Source organism: Pollachius pollachius, assembly GCF_949987615.1.
Source record: "Pollachius pollachius genome assembly, chromosome: 2".
NCBI classification, from domain to species: Eukaryota; Metazoa; Chordata; class Actinopteri; order Gadiformes; family Gadidae; genus Pollachius; species Pollachius pollachius.
In genome coordinates, this window is record NC_136935.1 from 10,986,778 (window position 1) to 11,008,177 (window position 21,400).

Below are 21,400 nucleotides of genomic sequence, written 5' to 3' on the forward strand. Positions count from 1 at the left end.
TTGAGTTCAAAGACTTTATTCAAAAGTAACACACATTAGGACCTTCCAGATTTCCTGTGGGTGTGGTCTCTACTGCCAAGTTCAAGGCACATGACCAAGTGCCCACAATTTCAACCCCCCAACCAGGACAACAAACTAGTTTGGCATCACTGTGAACCTTAAGTATGCGCCCGGGTACCTGCTAAAGTGAATAAACAGAAGAAAAAGCCTGCCTGTTTCAGCCAACGTTTATTAAAAGGGTTTCCTCAAACTTCAGATACATTATTTTTGTTTATACCCCCCAAAAATTGCACTATTCAAGGGAGGGTCACAAGTATAGCCTTCAAGAGAAATCCAATCTCCAACCCTCATTGGCCAGGACCAAGCAGAACACAACTCGAGTGTTAGGTGTATCATCAAGTGCATAATGAAGGAAGGTATAACAGCATTTTAAATAAAAAGGAAGAGGAACAAGCCTAGAGTACTTAATATGGTTTGCGTACGAAAAGGTTAGGTTTCAGATGACGAGGGGGAATATCAGACGGTCAGAATGACAAAACTTAAGGACAGGTTGCGTTGGAACTTGCCTTAATAAAAAATCTGCTGATTGGCTCGCCAGGTTACAAGTTTTGAGGGATTAGCGCAAGGCAAGGAGGGCCAGAGGGGACAAAAACATCACAAGCAGATTTTGACTTGGATAAAGTATTTTAAAAGTCAATAGACAACACTCGCCACAAACAGTGCAGTTTAATGGATACGACTATAAAGTAAAAAGCACCGCCTCCCAAAAGAAAGGTGATTTTTCCCAATAAGGGGAGCACCTGTTGGAAAAGTGGTACTCTTTAATGACCGTTCATTGTCCTAGCCTTTTCGACCAATCCCTTCAAGAAATGCCCTTGCTGGTTTGAGGTGGAAAAATACATTTAAGGCCAGATTCTTCTGATATTCCCTAGTCTCCCCATGTTTGAAAAAAGCCTTAGGCCTCCAGCTCCAGACCCAGGCCGAGCTTGTGGCCACCAGCGTTGATGTTCTTGCCATCTACCAGCGCCGACAGGGTGAGCTTGACACCTGCAGTCAAAGAGAGAAGCCATTAGCTTATGAATTATAGAACCTAAAAGGAAAATCCATTAAACAAAAGTGCCTACATTAAAAGAATAAGAAAAATCCATTTGGTGACGAAGAAAAAGGGAACTATAGCATTTAAATTGCATTGGTTTTAAAGTGGCATATCACTTTAAAAGAATGGAAGCAAAACCTAGTTGACTTATAGAAAAAAAGTTGTATGAATAATTTTAAAGGCCGACCAAAAGTAAAAAAAAAAAAAAAAGGGCTACGGCTTACCTGGTCTAAGAGTCTGGGTGTAGCCAACACCAACAAGGCTGGTATTGTTCACTTTAGCCTAAAGAGGGAAAATAAAATGCACAACCACAAGTCAGGACCACAATACCATTATACAAATCAGAGCTCGGCAGAAGTAGCGGCAGTGACTTACACTAAGGGTAGCATCCTTGTCCAGCTGGTATTTGGCGGCAATGCCAAAGCGCGTGCTGTTGCTGCCAGCGGTCCAGGCCAGATTAACGGATGTCTCCAGCGTGTCGCTCACCTTCTGGTAGATGGAGCCTCCAAACTCAGCACCATCATTGCTTTGGAAAACAAATGGGGATGAGAGGAGATAACACAGCCAAAACTACATCTTTCAGTTGCCCATTTGAAAAAAGACAGTATAATGGGAGGTAGGTCCTCAATATATCGGAAGGTGTACATCCTGTGTACTGAGAGGTACCCTACAGAGAAACACTAAACAGTCATGTTAGAGGAGTCTTCTATACTTACACATTGGTATGCAGCTGGAAGTCTCCCGTCTTGTAGCCCACAGCAAAGTTGTTCTGGGACATCTTGGACTTGGCTGTGTCAAAGGTCATCTGGTACCCGGCGAGCCAGCCCTCGTAGCCGACAACGGCGGCACCATGAATGGTGGGTCCGGCGAAGTCGAAGTCCACGTCGCAGCCCAGGTTGACGAACTCGCGCTTGTAGGCGGTCTTGACCTTTCCGCTCTTCTTCCTTTTAAGGAAAAGGGGGAAAAAAAAGGAGTTTGAATGAAGTAATGAATCTGTACTTCACAAGAACCACTCTCTTCAGAATCCCTAGGCCACAGAGCTTGAATTTAGTTGATAGTGACTTTACAAGAACCACTCTCTTCAGACTCAAACTCTGTTTGACTCTGTTTGCAGTGAGTTGACCAGCACAAAAGAAAATGTGGAACAGGCACAATAGAGAAACCATAAAGAATAAGATAATCACAGCGCAGATGCAGGCCATTTTCGGGCACAATAATACATAACCGTATATGCAATGTGAATTCCCTACCCCAAAGTAGACATTTTGAGATTCTACCAAGCTGCCTTTACCAGTGTTCAGGTTAAAAACTGCTTATGCTAACCAGACAATGGATTTGGACCTGGACCTACCCAGTGTTTGGTGAGAAGGTTGTGTCAAAGGTCAACTTCAGTCCCTTGGCAATCTGGAAGAAAACCATCAAGTTAGACAATCACCAATTCATGTGTTCAGTTCAAACTTTTTGTTTACTATTCGTTGCATGAATATGCCTTGCTGGTTACCTGATCTTCAATGGTGATTTCTGTTCCCAGGGTATTGTCAGTGTTCCACTTCTCTGTGAAGGTCAGGCCGTACTCCGACCTCTTGTATTTGGTTTCCAGGGTGCCGGCCACTTTGCTGGTGTCGGTGTTGGAGGAACCAGCTGTTTTGAACTCCTGCAAGGTCGCCGGTCAGATGTAAACAAGTGTCAAGAGGGGGGAGTGTGGGGTGTTGGCTATGTATGAATGTAACGGCAGGCTAGAAGAAAGCGCTACCATGCCAAGCCCCTCATGTATGGAAGAAGAACCCAAATTAAGGGATTTAATCCACTTGGTGACCCCCACCTTGCGCCTCATCAAGTAATCAACTTCATATTATTAACAATTAAAAAATAAACAAAAAACATGCTTACCACTCCACTTGATGACTTGGTCTTCACATCGAGTTTCACCAGGCCAAATCCTAAAGAACAAAAATATTTAATTTAAAGCCAACTCTCGCCAGTCACCAAGGTTATGAGTGTAAACAATTAGATGCCATACCATAGCCCTTGTTGAAAATGTCCTTGGCAGATTTGCCCAGATCAGCATAGCAGGGAGGCACAGCCATTTTAGCTGTGGAGAAAGAAAATATAATAATAATAATAATACAAATCTTTCATATTTGCTTACCAACTTTACAAAACAAAATAAATGCAATGAGAAAAAAAACGATAAAATATTTTTGTTGTGTAAATAATTTTATTCAATTTACATTGAGGACTACAGATGCTGGTTCTCAGAGGTACTTGAAGTAATCTGAATGAGTATATCCTGTACCTGAGCTACCATGACTAAGACACTCAAAGTAAAATTATCGGCAATACTAATGTAGGTATGTTTTTCCAATTTCTCAATGTATTCTTTATTAACACCAATAGCAAGCGACATTGATAGTATAGAGTATAGTGTGAATCTGGTTTGTCCAGGGAAGTTGGCAGTTGGCCATCCTGTGAACATTATCCTCATGTCAAAAGGATAAACACCATTTCCTTAAAGAATGGATAAAATATTATTTCCTGTAGTAAACATAGCACTAATGTTCGGAAACTCTAGGTTTCATCGTGTAGGCTCCAACGCTATCATTAGTTGTCCAACTGCAGAATCCCTAATACAACAGGGTGGTGGTGAATAGGCTTGACAATGTTGAACGTCACTCATCTAGCACTTCGCCAGCTCATGGGAGGGTTTAAATCATACGTTTTAGTACGGGGCCAACTGTCAGGACGCAGTTTATAAGATCTTGCATGTATGTGCATGTTGACGCCACCCAAATAATGTGCACCGAGTCAGAAGGAAGAGAAGGAACATGCCAATAGCTAAAAGTATGAACAACACTTTTTCAACCACTTCGTTCTTGGCGACAAAAAATTTCCATAAACAAGTCATTATCCTAAGGGGAGCAGTGTAGCTAAATGTCAGGCGAGCAGGTGGGCAAGGTTAACTGATAGAAACCATTTTGACGCACTGGTCGACATTGCCCATAGGTCCCCCTGCTAACTTAACCAATTTACATTTTGGTTGGCTTACGTAACCAAGGAAAGCACACAAAGTGCTATAATAATGATACAACATAAATTAAGCATTGATGAATAACTTCTTATAGTCATCAGCTAACAATATCGTGAAAGTCGACTATTGTTAGGCTAAGGGTACAATACGGATAGAGTTGGAGCTAATAGTCAAGGACCAGGTTTTTTAACAGCTCTTAAACAAGGTAGATATACAGCAGCGGGTGCATAATTGTAATATTATAAACGTGCAGTTCAAGAGGTTATTTAGACAACATGGTTGGCCGACTTGTGGGAAGAGCGGCATGTGTAAGACTTGCAGCATGCTTTGTAAAGCTAGCCGAGCTATTTTTACTAGCCTGCAGCCTACCGGCGGAGATGGGACTCCAGGACATAAACCCGAGTTATCCGTAGATCTGTCCTGTTAACGTGTCAACGCACGCCGACCAATACATGAGTTTCTTACCGGTAAGCGTTGGTGATAGCAGGGTACTAAAGTGACTTTGAAATACAATGTTTCTCACACCGCACGGCCAATGCAGACTTCACAGGGTTGGAGGGCGAGCTGAAGGAGACTGAGCCGAGTCAAGTTGCCTAATTTAGAAAATGAGCCCTTCCTTTGTGGAAGGCTGTCTTTATTCAAAGTAAAAGTCCTCCGGTTTCAAATTTCTAAATTGCAACATAATATTATTGTAGATATTTAAGAGAAAATTATTGTTCATTCATTCATGAGGAAAACCAAGTTAAGTTGTTTTATGATTGTATAGGGTTAGCTGACGGAATAATGTATATTACAAACCTAGAACCACAGCAACAGAAGAGCTTGTAAATGAAGCACGGCATAACATATGCAATGGTTTGATTATGGGTGATTAAGAAATGCACAATTTCAGTATGCCGTGTTTAAATCGGCAATTGGAAATAATTTATTGTTAATTTTTATACAACGTAAAATCCAAAAATGATTGCGCCAGAGCCTCTAACAGGAAGTCTTACTGAAGCTAATTTACATTGACTTGACACAGGAGACTTCCACTGGAATCCTAACCAATCAGTCATCATCCGAGCACACGTCACACCCTGTGGTGGGTAACACCCACGTGTGTCACACCCAATCTCAGGCAAGCCGAATATGTGCCTGTATAGAAATATTACTTGTGTTGTATTAAAACCACACTGACATTCTGACTTGTACTTACAATTCAGTCAAGATAATTACGCCTTTGAGTTTTGTATTTGCATTTATTTATTTTGTGTATGGAACAATATTGTAGAGTAGGATAGATAGCGGCAGCTAAATTAGAGGACTATAGATTACTGAGGGCCATAATCATAATAAAATAGGGGTAAATACATAATAATAATAATAATAATCATGAGTAATTTAAAATATTGAAATAAAAAATATTCTAGAACAGATTGATTCAAAACTCCAAAGCAAATTTACACACAAACACACACACACACACTCACACACGCACGCACGCACGCGCGCATGCCCTTGTTTCATCTGTAGTTTAATCTTTATCATAATTCCGTTTTTTTGAGTGATCACATGAAACGCCATGATCACACAACACATTATGTCAAACCTTATTCAAACTATGTGTATGTAAAGTATGTACAGTATTTGCATATAATATGCCCACTTGTGCTATGCTATTGGCCCCCATAATTTTTTTATACTTTAGACTTGCAGAGGACAGATTTGTAGGAAATAGGCTATGCTGCTAAATGTATAGGCCTAAATAGCTAGGTAATTTATAAATTGAGGGATAAGACAACAAAATGAACACATTTAAAAATGAAATTAAACAAAGGGGCAAAGCGAGCTCATTTAGGTTCCCGAAATGTTTAAATGCTGTTATGCTTCATAATAATAATCAAATGTATATAGTTATTTATTGAATCATTAATTATTGATCATTGAATATAGTACAGTAGAGTATAGAAGACTATAACAACTTTATTTTGGAACTGCTTACATGTTTTTCATTTAGATAACAATTAATAACTGAAAATGCACTTCCTGCAGAAAATGCGGTGAGTGCTGTAGTGCTCACACTCCAGCGTCAATGTAAATCAATGAGACCAACTGAAAATGAAGCCAGTAGTGATGGATTCAATGATTCTTTTCCTTGATTCAGTTCGCATCGGTCAGTTGCCAAGAAGAGTCGTTCAGAATCGTTTGTTCGTTCAGTCAAGTTTCCGGTAGCGGTGAATCGTAGAACCACCCACGAAGCTACTTGCCCTTGGCGCTTCTCACTTGCGTTTCAGACCGTTAAAATAGGGCCCTAAGCCTCTTCCCCCTTCACCACTCACAGTCAGTGAACGAACAGCGAGTCAATGAGTCTGGGAGGAGACGAGTCTGACAACGAACGAGACGAACGAGAGAGAAGAATCAATTCGGGTCATTCTTGTTAAAGATTTGTTCATTCAAACTGATTCAGTCGCGAACGACCCATCACTAGAAGCCGGTATGAAACTAAAACTGTGATTCTGAATAAAGTTTAAATGATATCGAAATTCCGAAGATACAAGTGTGTAGATTTGTTAAATGGTTGGAACAAAAGGTAAACATTTGAATAAATGAGTTACGATGTCTTAAGAAGTATGAGTGTCAGAATGGGCAGATGCCTTCAATGAGAACAGCTTAAAACGAAGCCGGTACGAGGCTTCGTTCGTAAGTGTGTGTATGTTTGTGTGTGTTTGTAATTGTGTGTGTGTTTGTAATGGTGTGTTTATTAGAGTGTGTGTGTGTGTGTGTGTGTGTGTGTGTGTGTGTGTGTGTGTGTGTGTGTGTGTGTGTGTGTGTGTGTGTGTGTGTGTGGGGCGGGGGGTGTATGGGTGTGTATGTTTCTGTGTGCCTGTGTTTGTGAGGGGGGGGGACACAGTTGTTAATAATTACTAGTGGATAATTTCTGGATAGTTTACAGGGAGGACCCATTTATATTGTATACATGTAACATAAATAGTAGCCTACTAAAAATGTGAAGGAAAGTCACCTTAAGTGTTGAAGTCCCTAGCGTATGATCAATTGAATGGCATGGATGATTTACTATACATTATATATTCTTGGATGAGGGCCAATAAGACAATGTTACATTTCCATCCTCCTGCAGGTTTTTCTGAATGAATGAGCAAACAAAAAGTAAGGAATAAAAGAATGGAAGTCCAAATGAAAGAAGGCATGATTCAATAAATGAATGCATGAATTAAATGAATCACCAGAAGAGGGTTTACCTTGAGATTCATGTCACCAGTAGGTATATTCTGTGGTGCCCTGGAATGCATCGGCATCACGCTACTATAAACAACGTCTGTTTCAGACAACCCCTTGATCGGAGAAGAGACAACATTGTCAGATCGTGTTACATTTGTTCCGATGTTGTTGTATTACTTTCTTGTCAATTAATAGACTTCAAATAGCATTTTACATTTAACATATTTATGGCAGAATACAAACGTACCCCCTCTGGGTCAGAGCTTTAATTCGATTTCAGGGTATGATTTACTCTGTAAGGGTGGTATGGAGAGTAAATCAAAATGTATCCTCATCTTACTGTGAATGCTGTACGTTTTCTTTTGGCTCGTCCTGAAAGAAAAAAATATCATTTTTGTAAACATAACCAGCTAACAATAAAATGGGTCTCAAAGAAATACATAAGATAAAATAAAAAATTAAACAGATAAACAAATAAAAAAACAATTAAAAATTGTACTCAAATTTGAAATGGAAAGTAATGTTTCAACTTACTGTGGAACATCCACCAAACGAACAGGGCCACTAATATAATGAACAGCAATAGGCCCAAAGGGAGGAGCAGGATTTTCAGGTTGTTTCTGTAAAGAAAGAGCACTCTTTATTGACAAAACTGTTATGCGTATTTGTACCATTTTACTTTTAACAGTGTGGTCTCCGGCTTGGAGAATGAGCCGTGTATCCAACACAGTGTATCAGGAAAGCACGTGGCAACGGTTGGTTTAAGCCGACTTCGGCGTTTATTGCACGTAACAAAGACAGGATAAGGGTGCGCGTGGGTCTCCGTGAGCCTCACGCCTCTGCAGTCCATGTGTCTCTGCCTCTCCCGTGCTCTTGGTCTGGCCCTCCTCTTAAGATGGCTCCCCGGTTTTCGGCCAGGTGTCCCCCAATCACCCTGATTGGGGGGAAGGACCCGGTGCTCTCCGTCGCCGGCTGGTGGGTGGTACACCCCGTCCTTCACGGTCCCACGGGACCGTTCAGGCCGAGGCTTCAGGGGCGGGATGCCACACTCCCCCCCCGTTTGCTCAAGCCCCTGGTCTCTGGGGAACCCACCCAGACAGGCATCCCGGCGTGACAGGGCGTCGGCGTTGGCATGCTCGCGGCCCGGTCGGTGGTCCACCCGGAACCGGAAATCCTGGAGAGCCAGGAACCACCGTGTCACCCGGGCGTTTGTATTCTTGGCCCCCGCAATCCACTTCAGGGGGGCGTGGTCGGTGACTAGGGTGAACTCCCTCCCCAGGAGGTAGTAGCGCAACTTCTCCAGGCACCATTTAATGGCCAGGGCCTCCTTCTCCACGGTGGAGTAGTTGCGCTCATTGGGGAGGAGCTTCCGGCTGACGTAGGTTATCGGGTGCTCCTCTCCGGCCCGGACCTGGGACAAGACCCCCCCCGAGTCCCACCTCCGAGGCGTCTGTGTGGACAATCACAGGGAGGTTAAAGTCAGGTGTGATTAGTACCGGTTCGGAGCACAGGGCCTCCTGGAGCGTCTTGAACGCCCGGTCCGCCGCCTCTGACCAGGTGACCCGATCCGGCAAGGCCTTACGGGTTAGGTCGTTCATGGGGCTGGCCAGCGTGGCGTACCCGGGAATGAAGCGCTGATAGTAGCCCACCAGCCCCAAGAACGCCTTTATCTGCTTCTTAGTCCTGGGTTGCGGCCAGGCCCGTATGGCGGCTACCTTGCCTTCCTGCGGCCGCACCGTCCCTCTCCCGACCCGGTACCCCAGGTACGTCGTCTCCTCTCTCCCGAGGCGACACTTGGCAGGGTTGGCGGTGAGGCCCGCCTTGCGCAGCTCTCCCAGCACGGCCCTCAGCTGGCAGACGTGGATATCCCAGCTGGGGCTGTAAATGATGATGTCATCAATGTATGCCGCCGCGTAATCCTGGTGGGGCCTCAGGAGTTGGTCCATCATCCGCTGGAATGTGGCTGGGGCGCCGTGTACCCCGAAAGAGAGGACTGTGTACTGGTACAGTCCCCCGGGGTGGAAAACGCCGTCTTTTCCCGGGCCGCACGGGTCAACGGCACCTGCCAGTACCCCTTGGTCAGGTCCAGGGTCGACAGGTACCGCGCCGGGCCCAGGCGCTCGATAAGTTCGTCGACCCGGGGCATGGGGTAGGCGTCGAACTCCGATGCCTCGTTCAGCCGCCTGAAGTCGTTGCAGAACCTAAAGGTTCCATCCGGCTTCGGCACCAGGACCACCGGGCTGCACCAGGCGCTGCGTGACTCCTCTATCACCCCGAGCTGCAGCATTCGGCGCACCTCGGTCCGGATGTCCTCCCTCCGGGCCTCTGGGATCCTGTAGGGCGGAACCCTTACCCGTATGCCGGGCGCCGTCCGGATGTCGTGGCGGGCGGCGGTAGTCCTCCCCGGCAGGTCGGAGAACACGTCCCGATGCTGGAGGACGATATCGTCCAGGTCGTGCCTCTGGGCCGGGCTGAGGTCCTCCCCCACCGGGACCTCCGGGATCTCCGGCCGGGCCGCCAGGGACAAGGGAGTGGGGTCGGGGGGTGTCTGCTCCCCCCCCCTCCACTGCTTCAGGAGATTGACGTGGTATAGCTGTGTCGGCTTCTGCCTCCCTGGCTGGCGGACCCGGTAGTTCACCTCGCCCACGCGTTCCACCACCTCGTAGGGTCCCTGCCACTTGGCCAGGAACCGGCACTCCGCCGTGGGGACCAGGACCAGGACCAGTTCCCCTGGCTGAAAGGTCCTCAGCTGGGCTCCTCGATTATAGACCCTCGCCTGGGCCTGCTGCGCTTGCTGGAGGTGCCCCCGGACGATGGGCCACACCCGGGCCATGCGGTCACGCACCTGCTCCACGTGGTCCACGGTGGTGCGGTGGGGGGATGGCTGGCTCTCCCAGGCCTCCTTGGCGATGTCCAGGATCCCGCGGGGCCTCCGCCCGTACAGCAGCTCGAAGGGGGAGAACCCGGTGGACGCCTGAGGGACCTCCCGTACCGCGAACAGTACGTGGGGTAGTAGTTGGTCCCAGTTCTTCCCGTCGGCCTGCATGACCTTCTTAAGCATCTGCTTAAGGGTCTTGTTAAACCGCTCGACCAGGCCGTCCGTCTGGGGGTGGTACACTGAGGTCCGGAGCTGCTTCACCTGCAGGAGGCTGAGGACCCCCTTCATCACCCGCGACATGAAGCACAACCCCTGATCGGTGAGCACCTCCTTTGCTATCCCCACCCGGCTGAAGAGGAGCATAAGTTCACGGGCGACGGCCTTGGCGGTGGCGGCGCGTAGGGGAAGGGCCTCGGGGTACCGGGTGGCGTAGTCGATTAGCACCAAAATGTAACGGTGGCCCCGGCTGGTCTTGGGAAGGGGGCCCACGATGTCTAATGCCAAACGCTCGAAGGGGGTCTCGATGATGGGCATGGGAATGAGGGGGTGTCTAGCGGTGGCCCGGGGGGCTACCAGCTGGCACTCGGGGCACCCCTGGCAGTGGCGCTCAACATCCCGCTTAACCCCCGGCCAATAGAACCTGGCTAGGACCCGCTCCCGGGTCTTGTCCATGCCCAGGTGGGCCCCCAGGAGGTGGGTGTGGGCCATAAAAAGCACTTTACTGACGTAGGGACGGGGCACCACTAGCTGTTCCCTCACTCCCCCCTCCCCGGAGGCTACTCGGTACAACAGCCCCCCCCTGGTGCTGAAGTATGGGTGCGGTGTGTGACTCACCAAGTCTCGGGCCTGCCCGTCATGAACCAGGACGTGGCTCCAGGCGTGCTTGAGGGCCTCATCCTGGAGCTGAGCGGTGGCGAACTGGCCGGGTCGGGACGAGCCTTCCCCCCCCCCGGGTAAGAAGTCCGAGAACTCCGTGAGGGGGGAGCTCTCCGGGTCTCCCGGCGGGTCTGGCTGCTCGGAGGCTGTGAGGGTCTCCGTGGTGTCGGGGGTAGGTTCCGGTGTCTCGCTCCGGATGGGACCTCTCGCTGAGTGCCCCGGGGTCCCCGGTGGGGAAGGTCCGTTCCCCTCTGACTCCTCGTCCTCCGCCGTCAGCTCCCCCGGGGATGGTGGACGCCGGGTGGCCCCGAAGGCCTGCCGACCCCCCCGCGCCCCTCTGCGGGGTGGGCCTCTCCAGCTCCGTCGCTCCCGCGTCGGGTCCCACAGCCGGTGGAAGATCGGGCAGTCCCTCCCGATCAGCACGGGGACCGGTAGGTGGGGGACAATCCCCGCCCTAATTGTGAACACCCCGTTTGGGGTGCGGACAACCACGTGGCACGTGGGGTAGGTCCGGGTGTCCCCGTGAACGCAGGCCACCTCCATTGGTTCCCCCGCCTTCCCCCCCGCCAGGTCGGGGCGAAGGAGAGTAACCGCACTGCCAGTGTCCAAGAGGGCCTGCGTGTCCCGGTTCATGACCCGCGCCGGGATCGTCGGGCTACCCGAGGTTCCCTGCGACCAGCAGGTCGCCAACATGCAGGTGTGATCCACCCCCGGATCTGCGTATGCCGACGGCATCGATACATCCCGTCCCCTCGGGCAATAGCGAGCGACGTGGCCGGGCTGACCGCACCCGAAGCAGCGCCGCACCTCCTGGTTCACCGGTACCGCGCTCGGTGGGGTGGAGCCGGGAGCCGGGGTCCTGACAGGCGGTCCCCTTGGGTCTTGGCGGGGCTCGGCGCGCCGGGGGGCTGGGGCGGGTCTAACGTTCAGGAGCTGGGCCACCTGCCAGCTCTCCAGCTGTAGGACCAGGTCGTCCACGGTGGCAGGATGGTGGTGGGCCAGCACGCGGCGGTCGTCCGGCGGGAGTCGCCGCAGGGTGCGGTCGATAATCACCCGGTCGACCGGGTTGGGTCCCTCTCCCGTTGTCAGCCACCGCTTCACCAGCCGGCTGTGCTGCGCGATCTGTGTGCGCACAGCCCCCTGCGCGTCAAACCGCCAGTCCTGCGCGCGCTGTGCGCGCGCCGCGAGGTTGTGCCCGTAATAGGCCAGTATGGCCTGTTTGAGCGCCGGGTACTGGCGGGCGACGTCCGCCGGCAGGTCCTGGCTCGCCTGCTGGGCGGGTCCGGTGAGGAACGGCGCTATTATGTGCCCCCACTGCTCCTCTGGCCAGGCTTCCCTCTGTGCGGTCCGCTCGAATACCTCGAGGTAAGCCTCCACATCGTCCTCCGGTCCCAGCGTAGTGAGGCGGCTGGTCGGGGCGGCGGTCGGCGCAGCGTGGACGGCGTGCTGAGTCAGCCGTATCACAGCCTCGCGGAGCAGGGCGAGGCTCTCGGTGGTCTCCCGCTGGTGTTGTTGGGCAGCCAACGCCGCGGCTCCGTCCGGGTTCTGCATGGTGGGGTAGTAGTAGTGGGAACGCTCAGCCTGCCTGCATTCTCCACCATATGTGGTCTCCGGCTTGGAGAATGAGCCGTGTATCAGGAAAGCACGTGGCAACGGTTGGTTTAAGCCGACTTCGGCGTTTATTGCACGTAACAAAGACAGGATAAGGGTGCGCGTGGGTCTCCGTGAGCCTCACGCCTCTGCAGTCCATGTGTGTCTCTGCCTCTCCCGTGCTCTTGGTCTGGCCCTCCTCTTAAGATGGCTCCCCGGTTTTCGGCCAGGTGTCCCCCAATCACCCTGATTGGGGGGAAGGACCCGGTGCTCTCCGTCGCCGGCTGGTGGGTGGGGGTGGTACACCCCGTCCTTCACGGTCCCACGGGACCGTTCAGGCCGAGGCTTCAGGGGCGGGATGCCACAACAGCCATCACACATTTCCACCCATTTAAATGAAATACTGTCGGATGCAAAATACATTTGGGTGAGGTCACCGAGGAGAGCAAAATGGAACTGACCTCGCTACGTTGCTAAGTTCATGGTCAAGTTCCCCGTCCGTACTCTTTTTGGTGGACACCACTTCTGACAAAGATCTGACGGTTGTTGAGGTTGCTGCATAATGTGGAAATACCACAACATAGTTAGATTACTCAATTTCATTAATCAACTTCCTGTTGATAAAATATATAATGTATACAAGTGGAAATGTTTCAATTTGGCAAAATCATTTTCTAAATCCCTTTTCACGCCACAATTTTAAACTTACTAGTAGTCGTTGTCGTTGGGCTTACAGCAACGGTTAGATGTATTGTATATGTACCAACCACTGCTTTCCATGTCTAGGTCTTTCATAGTCACCACAAAAACGTCTTGTTTGCTTGTATCAATTGAGACTTGTGAACCTTCAATTAAGCCATCCTGTTTTTCCTTGCAGTGGCCCAGTTTACACCATCCTGGTTTGCCGAGTGTTTTAGAGTGAAAACTGATATTAATACTATCTCCCGCAAATCCTTTTATTTCCTGTTGATCCACATACAGACTGGACTTGCCTGAAAAAGAAATAACTTATATCAGAGAGCATTCAAATAGACTTCTTTCAAAAAACTATTTCAATCCTATTTGTTTAATCTAAGCGTTAGTGTGTTAACCAAACATACTCACCTTTGGAGACTAATAGTTAGAAACATGTTTTCTCATCCAAGGCTCTAGGTTTCTCCACAGCACACCAGTAGGATTGCGTTCCCGCCTTTTGGCTTTTGATGGTGACGGTGAAGACCCCTTGATCCGGGTCATCAGAGATTGTGTACAGGCCTTCTGGAGAACTACTCTTGGAGTTGGTTTTGATTTCTTCAGAACAAGACCTCCAAGGCCATCCTTTACAAAGGTACTTAACACTGTTCTTATGTCTCGGTTCGTAGAGACATGGAATTGAAACCCTGGCCCCTACTTTCACGGACACTTCTTTACTCACCGTCGTGATGCCGTGAGTTCCTGTTCACAAACCACACATGTATCATTTAAAATAGAGCGGGGGAAATAGATCATACAGAAATAGATTACAAACATACACATCAGGTTTCGGCTTAAGAGGCCTACCCTTCTTGATGAAGTTCCCAAAGAATCATCACAATTAACATCATGGTCTAAAACAGGCTCAAGAGATTTATCAACTATGTCTATATCCCACTCAAGAAATGCGACTGACCTGTAATTCCAAAGAGGGTTAGAATGATACCAGGAAAAGGAGCCATGTTCACAAAGAGAGTGCCTTTGTGAGCGTTTGTGACAAGGAAAGAAAAGAAAGTGAATCATTTCGGTATTTGAAGTAGTAGTGGCTAATTATAGGCTATTTCCCCCTTCTTCTTTTTTTAGCAAGAATGCAACTTCCTTATTATATACGTACGTAGTTATATATTATACAATACAATTGTTTTACTATAAAACAGTTATGTTGACTATGATCCAGAGATGGGACAAAGTCAGTTTGGCAAGTCCCAAGTAAGTCCCAAGTCTTAGCAGTCACGTCTGAGTCGAGTCCCAAGTCAAGACAGGGAAAGGCAAGTCGAGTCCAAGTCAAAGTCACACCAAAGCCAAGTCGAGTCCAAGTCCAAGTCCCAAACTTTTTGAAGTCTTAAACAAGTCACCATGAATTTTTACTTAATAATGTCATTAGTAGGCTAGTGATCATAATTTCAACATATCACTCTAATGTACATAAGAAATGACATCCAATGTCATTTCTTATCAATACAGTTATAATATGTTCATTGTTTCTGTCTTCTAATGTGTTATGATATGCGCATGCGCAAAAATCTTAAATTGTTAAAAGTAGCCCAATAGGGCGGCAAAAAACGCCCAATATGGCCACACTGCTGAACGTCCTCACCTCCAGCGTCAACGTAAATCCATGAGACCAACTGAAACGAAGCCGATATGAAACTTAAACTGTGATTCTGAAGAAAGCATAAATTATATCGAAATTCAGTTGAGATATTATTGAAGATACGAGTGTGTAGATTTGTTATATTTTTTGAACGAAGGTAAACGGTTGAACAATGATTTTGTTACGATGTCTCAAGTGGCAGAGGCTGGCCAGACGGCTTCAATGGGACCAACTCAAAACGCAGCCAACATGAAACTAAAACTGTTATTCTGAATAAAGTATAAACGATATTGAAATTTTGTTTTGATATTATTGAAGTGGAAGTGACTGTGTCTTGGGTGTCTAGCCTTCTAGGCGGGAAATAGGTTAGATATCTCAAACAATAATTGTTTTTGACTCAAGACATGTGGAGTCATTACAAGTCAAAGAGGCAAAGTCTGAGTCAAGTCTCAAGTCAATAGCAGTCAAGTCTAAGTCGAGTCTGAAGTCATCAAAATGATGACTCGAGTCCAAGTCATGTGACTCGAGTCCACATCTCTGCTATGATCATACCATGTAGATTGCTTTATTGTTAATTGTACAATTATTTGCTACCTAAGCAATCACAGCCATGAGAAACATCTATCTGGGACTAACACACTACACAACACAGCCACTTAAATACAAGACACACCTCAAGATCACCTCCTGGATAAGTGTGGGGATGGCAAGTTAATGGGCTGGAAGTACAATACCTAGCATAACCATATTTAATATTACCTGAACTAACCCTAACTCAAACCCCCGCACCATTGTGACGAAAAGAGAGCTGACCCGGAAGGCAAAGTTCTCGATCTTCTGGTCGATCTTCGTACCCTCACCTATGGTCATGAAGGATTGTTGATGACCGAAAGGACGAGATTGCGGGTGCAAGCAGCCGGAATTGGTTTCACTCAGGAGGGTGGCTGGAGTCTCCCTTAGAGATAGGGGGAGAAGCTCAGCCATCTGGAAGGAACTCGGATGAGAGCCGCTGCTCTGCTGCTTAGAAAGGAGTCAGTTGAGGCGGTTCGGGCCTCTGGTAAGGATGCCCACTGGGCGCCTCCCTGGGGAGGTGTTCCAGACACGTCCAGTGGGGAGTAGGCCTCGGGGAAGACCCAGGACTAAGTTGAGAGAATATATCTCAACACTGGCTTGGGACGCCTTGGGATCCCCCCATCAGAGCTTGTCAATGTGGCCCAGGAAGGGATGTCTGGGGCCCCTGCTAGAGCTGCTGCCACCACGACTCGACCCCGGATAAGCGGTTTTGAAGGTGAGGATGAGGAACACTAACTCAAACCCTAAACTGAACCTTCTTTAACACCTGAACTTAACCATATCCGAAAACACCTTTACAATGACCAAAACCCTAACCTAACTATCTTGCCCAATTCCAAACCGTAATGATCTCTAATAGCCTAATACTTTAACTTAACCATCTCTAACCTAAAGAAAAAGTGGGTGTGAAGTGGGTGTGTCTGATGCACTTTTAGTAGTTCATTTTAGTAGTTCATGTTCATTTATTTTGGTATGGACGTTGGTATGACCAACAACTAACGACTAACTTAGTTTATGTTATTCTTAATGTTTAGGTGAGGCAGAGTTGAAATTGTTATGATAATTTCCTGCAACAAGTTCGGAGAGCACACGTGTGTGTGTGTGTGTGTGTGTGTGTGTGTTTGTGCCCTTACACATGGCTCTCAGTTTTAATTTGACTTCAAAATAACTTATATTGGAGTACTTTTTAGGATTTTCAGTCATGTCCCCCACAGTCACTTCAGCTCGGTTGTCAGAGAGAAGAAAGAAACCACAACACAAACCAGTAAAGCCACTAAAGCCTTCACTTTGGATGTCCACTGATGCAGGAAAATCAAGTGCCGTTAAAACCTTCCCTGCTCTGTGTCTTTCTTCCAGATCAGAAAATCAAGGGAAAATCAAATTTATGTGAAGGCATAGTACCTTCTCTTTCAAGATTGTTTTCCTCAACTGTTACTCAGTCATGATCTTTATTCTGTTTAGCTTAGTCACGTTTTAAGTTATATTCAATGTTTATTGAATGGTTTATTGTCGGATTAGATGTTAGGATTAACAATTTGCATCTTTCCCCTTTGCTCCCGCTACACAATTCAGTAGGTGAATTGAAATAACTGTCACAAGTAGCAGCTTGGCTAAAAAGAAAGAGAGATGAATGGAGAGAGAAGAACAGGGCTGGAGAAAGCCAGAAAGGGGGCGGAGAGGGAGGAAGCGAAAGAAAGGGGGGGGGGGGGGGGTAGTGGGCTGGGAAAGAGAGAGACATTGAAAGACAGAAAGAGGGGGAGAGAGAGATGGACGGGGGAGGGGGGTGCTCTAACCTCACTCACCTCTGCAACACACACACACACACACACACGCACACGAACACACACACACACACGCACTCGCACACGCACACGCACACGCACACGCACACACACACACACACACACACACACACACACAAACTAAATATTGTTTTCTACAAACAACAGCTCATTTACATTTACATTTAGGGCATTAAGCAGTAGTAAGCTCGAGACAGGACTGCGTCCAAATAGAAAAGAAAAATACATTTAAGTAGGAAATATTGAACATAAAAATACAGCATTGTAAACATACATTTAAAAAAGGAGGCACATATACACACTCAAAGTACATAAAATTCATGAGGGTCACACAAAATGCAGAGAATAAATGACATTCAATTGAAGAATGAAAGTGCCACATTAAATATGGCATTTGAAGTGGGTATTCTCCTTATCCATTCTCTTTATATTTTGGTTACATGTTGCCATTTAGACACCAATTAGGATACAGGACATGGGTGATATATACCATGAATAAGTACATTTCTTAGCACTGAGCATGTTAAGTTGTTAAGTACTTAAGTTAATTACTTATGAGTTACTGATTACTTGCAAGATGTAGGCCTATCATTGAAGGAGAGTCTATTTTAAGATACAATGAAAAGCCATCCAAGCCAAATAATATATAAATATCATATTTTGGGTTTCAAAAAGTTTCTTGCCATTTCCGTGTGGACAGTGAGGACACATCTATAATTTACATTTTACATTTAGGGCATTTAGCAGACGCTTTTATCCAAAGCGACTTACAATAAGTGCATTTGTTACAATAAGTACATTTGTCATAAGAAGTGAAACAATATATCGCTGTCGGTACAGTAAAGATGTTCATAGAACCAAGTGCAAGTATTACAATCGCTAGGCTAACCCATTCCCCGTGTAAAGCAATGATAGCAGCTACTGTAGATGCTACACAATTAAGTACCTTGAATAAGTACAATGTACAAGTGCCAGGACATACAACATTCAATGGTGGCTGTGCATTGGTTTCTATGCAGAGTCGAGGTGAACTCTGAACAGGTGAGTTTTGAGTCTTTTGCGGAAGCTGGTGAGCGACTCTGCGATCCTGACAACGGTAGGGAGCTCGTTCCACCACTGAGGTCCCAAAACAGAGAAAAGCTGTGACTTCGCTGATCGACCTTTGCTTGCTCTTAGCGATGGCGGTACCAGACGTCCAGCTGAGGTAGTTGAGCGGAGGGATCGAGCTGGGGTGTGTGGCTTTACTAATGCTTGGAGGTAGGCAGGGGCAGTTCCATCGACTGCCTTGTATGCCAGTACCATCATCTTGAATCTGATGCGAGCTATTACAGGGAGCCAGTGGAGGTCTCGGAAGAGGGGGGTTACATGTGAGAACTTTGGTAGGTTGAACACGAGGCGCGCTGCCGCATTCTGGATGCGCTGCAAGGGTTTAATCGCAGAGGCAGGGAGTCCAGCCAGGAGCGAGTTGCAGTAGTCGAGGTGGGAGATGACCAGTGATTGGACTAGAAGCTGAGCTGCTTCCCTTGTGAGGAAGGGCCGGATCCTGCGGATGTTGTAAAGTGCAAATCTGCAGGATCGGGCCACCGCAGTGATGTTTGCGGTGCAGCATAACTGATTGTCCAACACTACACCAAGGTTTTTGGCAGTTCGAGCAGGAGATACAGTGATGTTCTCAACAGTGACCAGTAAGTCCATGTGTGGGCAATCTTTCCCTGGTATTAGGAGGAGCTCAGTCTTGTTGAGGTTAAGCCTCAGGTGATGGGCAGTTGTCCAGGTGCTGACTTCTGCCAGACATTCAGATATGCGTGTTGCAATCAGGGCTTTGTCAGATGAGGGAAAGGAGAGAAATAGCTGAGTGTCATCAGCATAGCAGTGATAGGAAGAGCCGTGGGATGTGATTACAGAGCCCAGAGATCTGGTGTAGAGGGAGAACAGAGGAGGCCCCAGTACAGAGCCTTGAGGGACATCTGTATCAAGTGTGCAAGGTTTGGACAAGGAGCCATTCCATGTTACCTGATAAGTGCGATTCATCAGGTAGGATGTGAACCAGGAAAGGGCAGATTCAGCTATGCCAAGTTCGGCGAGAGTGGCGAGGAGGATCTGGTGGTTCACAGTGTCAAATGCTGCAGACAGGTCAAGGAGAATGAGAACCGATGAGAGGGACGAGGCTCTGGCCGCACGGAGGGACTCAGTCACCACGAGGAGAGTCGTCTCAGTGGAGTGTGCTTTTTTGAAGCCTGACTGGTGAGGGTCAAGCAAGTTGTTAGATGAGAGATAGGAGGACAGTTGGTTAGCGATGGCACGTTCCAATGTTTTAGAGAGGAATGAAAGAAGAGATACCGGTCTGTTATTCTGGATGTCAGTGGTATCATGGGTTGGTTTTTTGAGGAGAGGCTTTATTCTGGCATTCTTGAAAGACGTTGGAACAATGCCAGAAGTGAGGGAGGAGTTAATAAGTGCGGTGAGAAATGGCAGGATGTCGTTTGACACAGCCTGGAGGAGGGAGGAAGGGATAGTGTCAAAGGGGCAGGTGGTGGCATGGTTAGATGTTATAATTCTGTTGACCTCGTCTGAGGTGAGAGGGATGAATTGGGTAAAGACAGAGGTGGGGGTGGGGGGAGGGAGGATGGTGGCAGTGATAAAAGAGGAGCTAATGTCCTTTACTTTCTGGGTAAAGTAGGTAACAAAGTCATCAGCAGTGAGGCAGGAAGGAGGAGGAGGGGAGGGAGGGTTGAGGAGGGAAGAGAACAAGGAAAACAGTTTCCTGGGGTTTGAGGCGGAGGAGTTAATTTTGGTCCGGTAGAAGGCAGATTTGGCTGTTGACACAGTGGAGGTGAAATCTGAGAGAAGAAAGAGATAGTGAGATAGATCATTAGGACAGTCTGATCTCTTCCATTTCCTCTCAGCTGCCCGCAACTCTGCTCTATGGGTCCGCAGAGATTCAGACAGCCAAGGAGCGGGGGGTGAAGATCGCGCTGGTCTGGAGTGGAAGGGACAGAGGGAGTCCAAAGAGGAGGAGAGGGAGGATAGCAGAGTGTCAGAGGATTCCTCTGTGGATAGTTGAGAGAATTGTTCAATAGAAGGTAGTGAAGACAGAACAGTTGAGGCAAACGTAGAGGGAGAGAGAGTTTTGAGGTTGCGGCGGGTGGTGACAATGTAGGGACTAGAGAGGAGGGGGGGAGAGGACTTTAAGGGGAGAGAAAAAGCAACAAAGTGATGGTCAGAAACGGGGTTGTGGGGTAACAGAGAGAGCAGAGGTGCCACAGGACCTTGTGAATATCAGGTCAAGCTGGTTCCCTGCCCTGTGTGTGGGAGGAGAAGGGGATAGTGTTAAGTCAAAGGTGGCAAAAAAGTTGGTTAATTCAGGTGAGTGCAACTTCTCTGGCAGGATGTTAAAGTCGCCAAGTATAACGAGTGGTGTGCCATTTTCAGGAAAGCAGCTGAGAAGGGCATCCATTTCGTCATAGCAGTCACGAAGGGGACCAGGGGGACAGTAGATTACCACAATGAAGAGATTAATAGGAAGGGTGACAGTGACAGCGTGGAGTTCAAATGCAGATCTGGCCAAGTGTTCTAGTGGAAGGACCTGATAGGACCACATCGGAGAGATGAGGAGTCCGGTCCCTCCTCCTCGCCCCGAAGGTCTAGGGGCGTGTGAGAATGAGTAAACAGTGGAAAGGGCAGCAGGAGTGGCAGAGTTCTCTGGAGTGATCCAGGTCTCTGTCAGGGCCAGGAAATGGAGGGTATTGAGGGATGCGTAGGCCGAAATAGAGTCTGCCTTTTTGACCACTGTCTGGCAATTCCAGAGTCCTCCATCACTTCAAGGTCAATGATGGCGAGGGTGGGTAAATGGCATAGATTGGATGGGTTACGACGCCGAGCAGAGGATCTATTGTGGCGTCGTCTATGAGTAGAGATTCTAACGATAATTGACGTACGACACATAACTGCAATACCGTGGCCTCCAAGGTCTTCCTCGAGGGACTCCCACAGAGAGACTCCCTTAGTC

General features: G+C 47.9%; 1 protein-coding gene and 1 long non-coding RNA gene across 3 annotated transcripts; both read right to left on the bottom strand.

Annotated features, from left to right (window-relative positions):
* On the bottom strand, positions 1-4,713 carry vdac2 (voltage-dependent anion channel 2). The gene is made up of 9 exons (XM_079730091.1): positions 4,590-4,713; positions 3,117-3,188; positions 2,987-3,036; positions 2,598-2,750; positions 2,448-2,500; positions 1,813-2,040; positions 1,472-1,622; positions 1,321-1,378; positions 1-1,047 (listed from the first exon to the last, which is right to left on the bottom strand). The coding sequence occupies exons 2-9, from the start codon at positions 3,181-3,183 to the stop codon at positions 956-958; spliced, it is 852 nt and encodes a 283-aa protein (XP_079586217.1). The 5' UTR covers positions 3,184-3,188; positions 4,590-4,713; the 3' UTR covers positions 1-955.
* A 1,420-nt stretch (positions 4,714-6,133) lies between these two features.
* On the bottom strand, positions 6,134-21,400 carry LOC307070638. Of its 2 annotated transcripts, none has more exons than XR_013811566.1 (9): positions 14,339-21,400; positions 13,795-14,124; positions 13,400-13,682; positions 13,152-13,245; positions 7,881-7,966; positions 7,594-7,718; positions 7,367-7,459; positions 7,129-7,251; positions 6,134-6,491 (listed from the first exon to the last, which is right to left on the bottom strand). It is a non-coding gene; the product is annotated as an uncharacterized lncRNA (long non-coding RNA). The 2 variants fall into 2 exon arrangements; XR_013811567.1 differs by having other exon boundaries at positions 13,795-13,955; positions 14,105-21,400.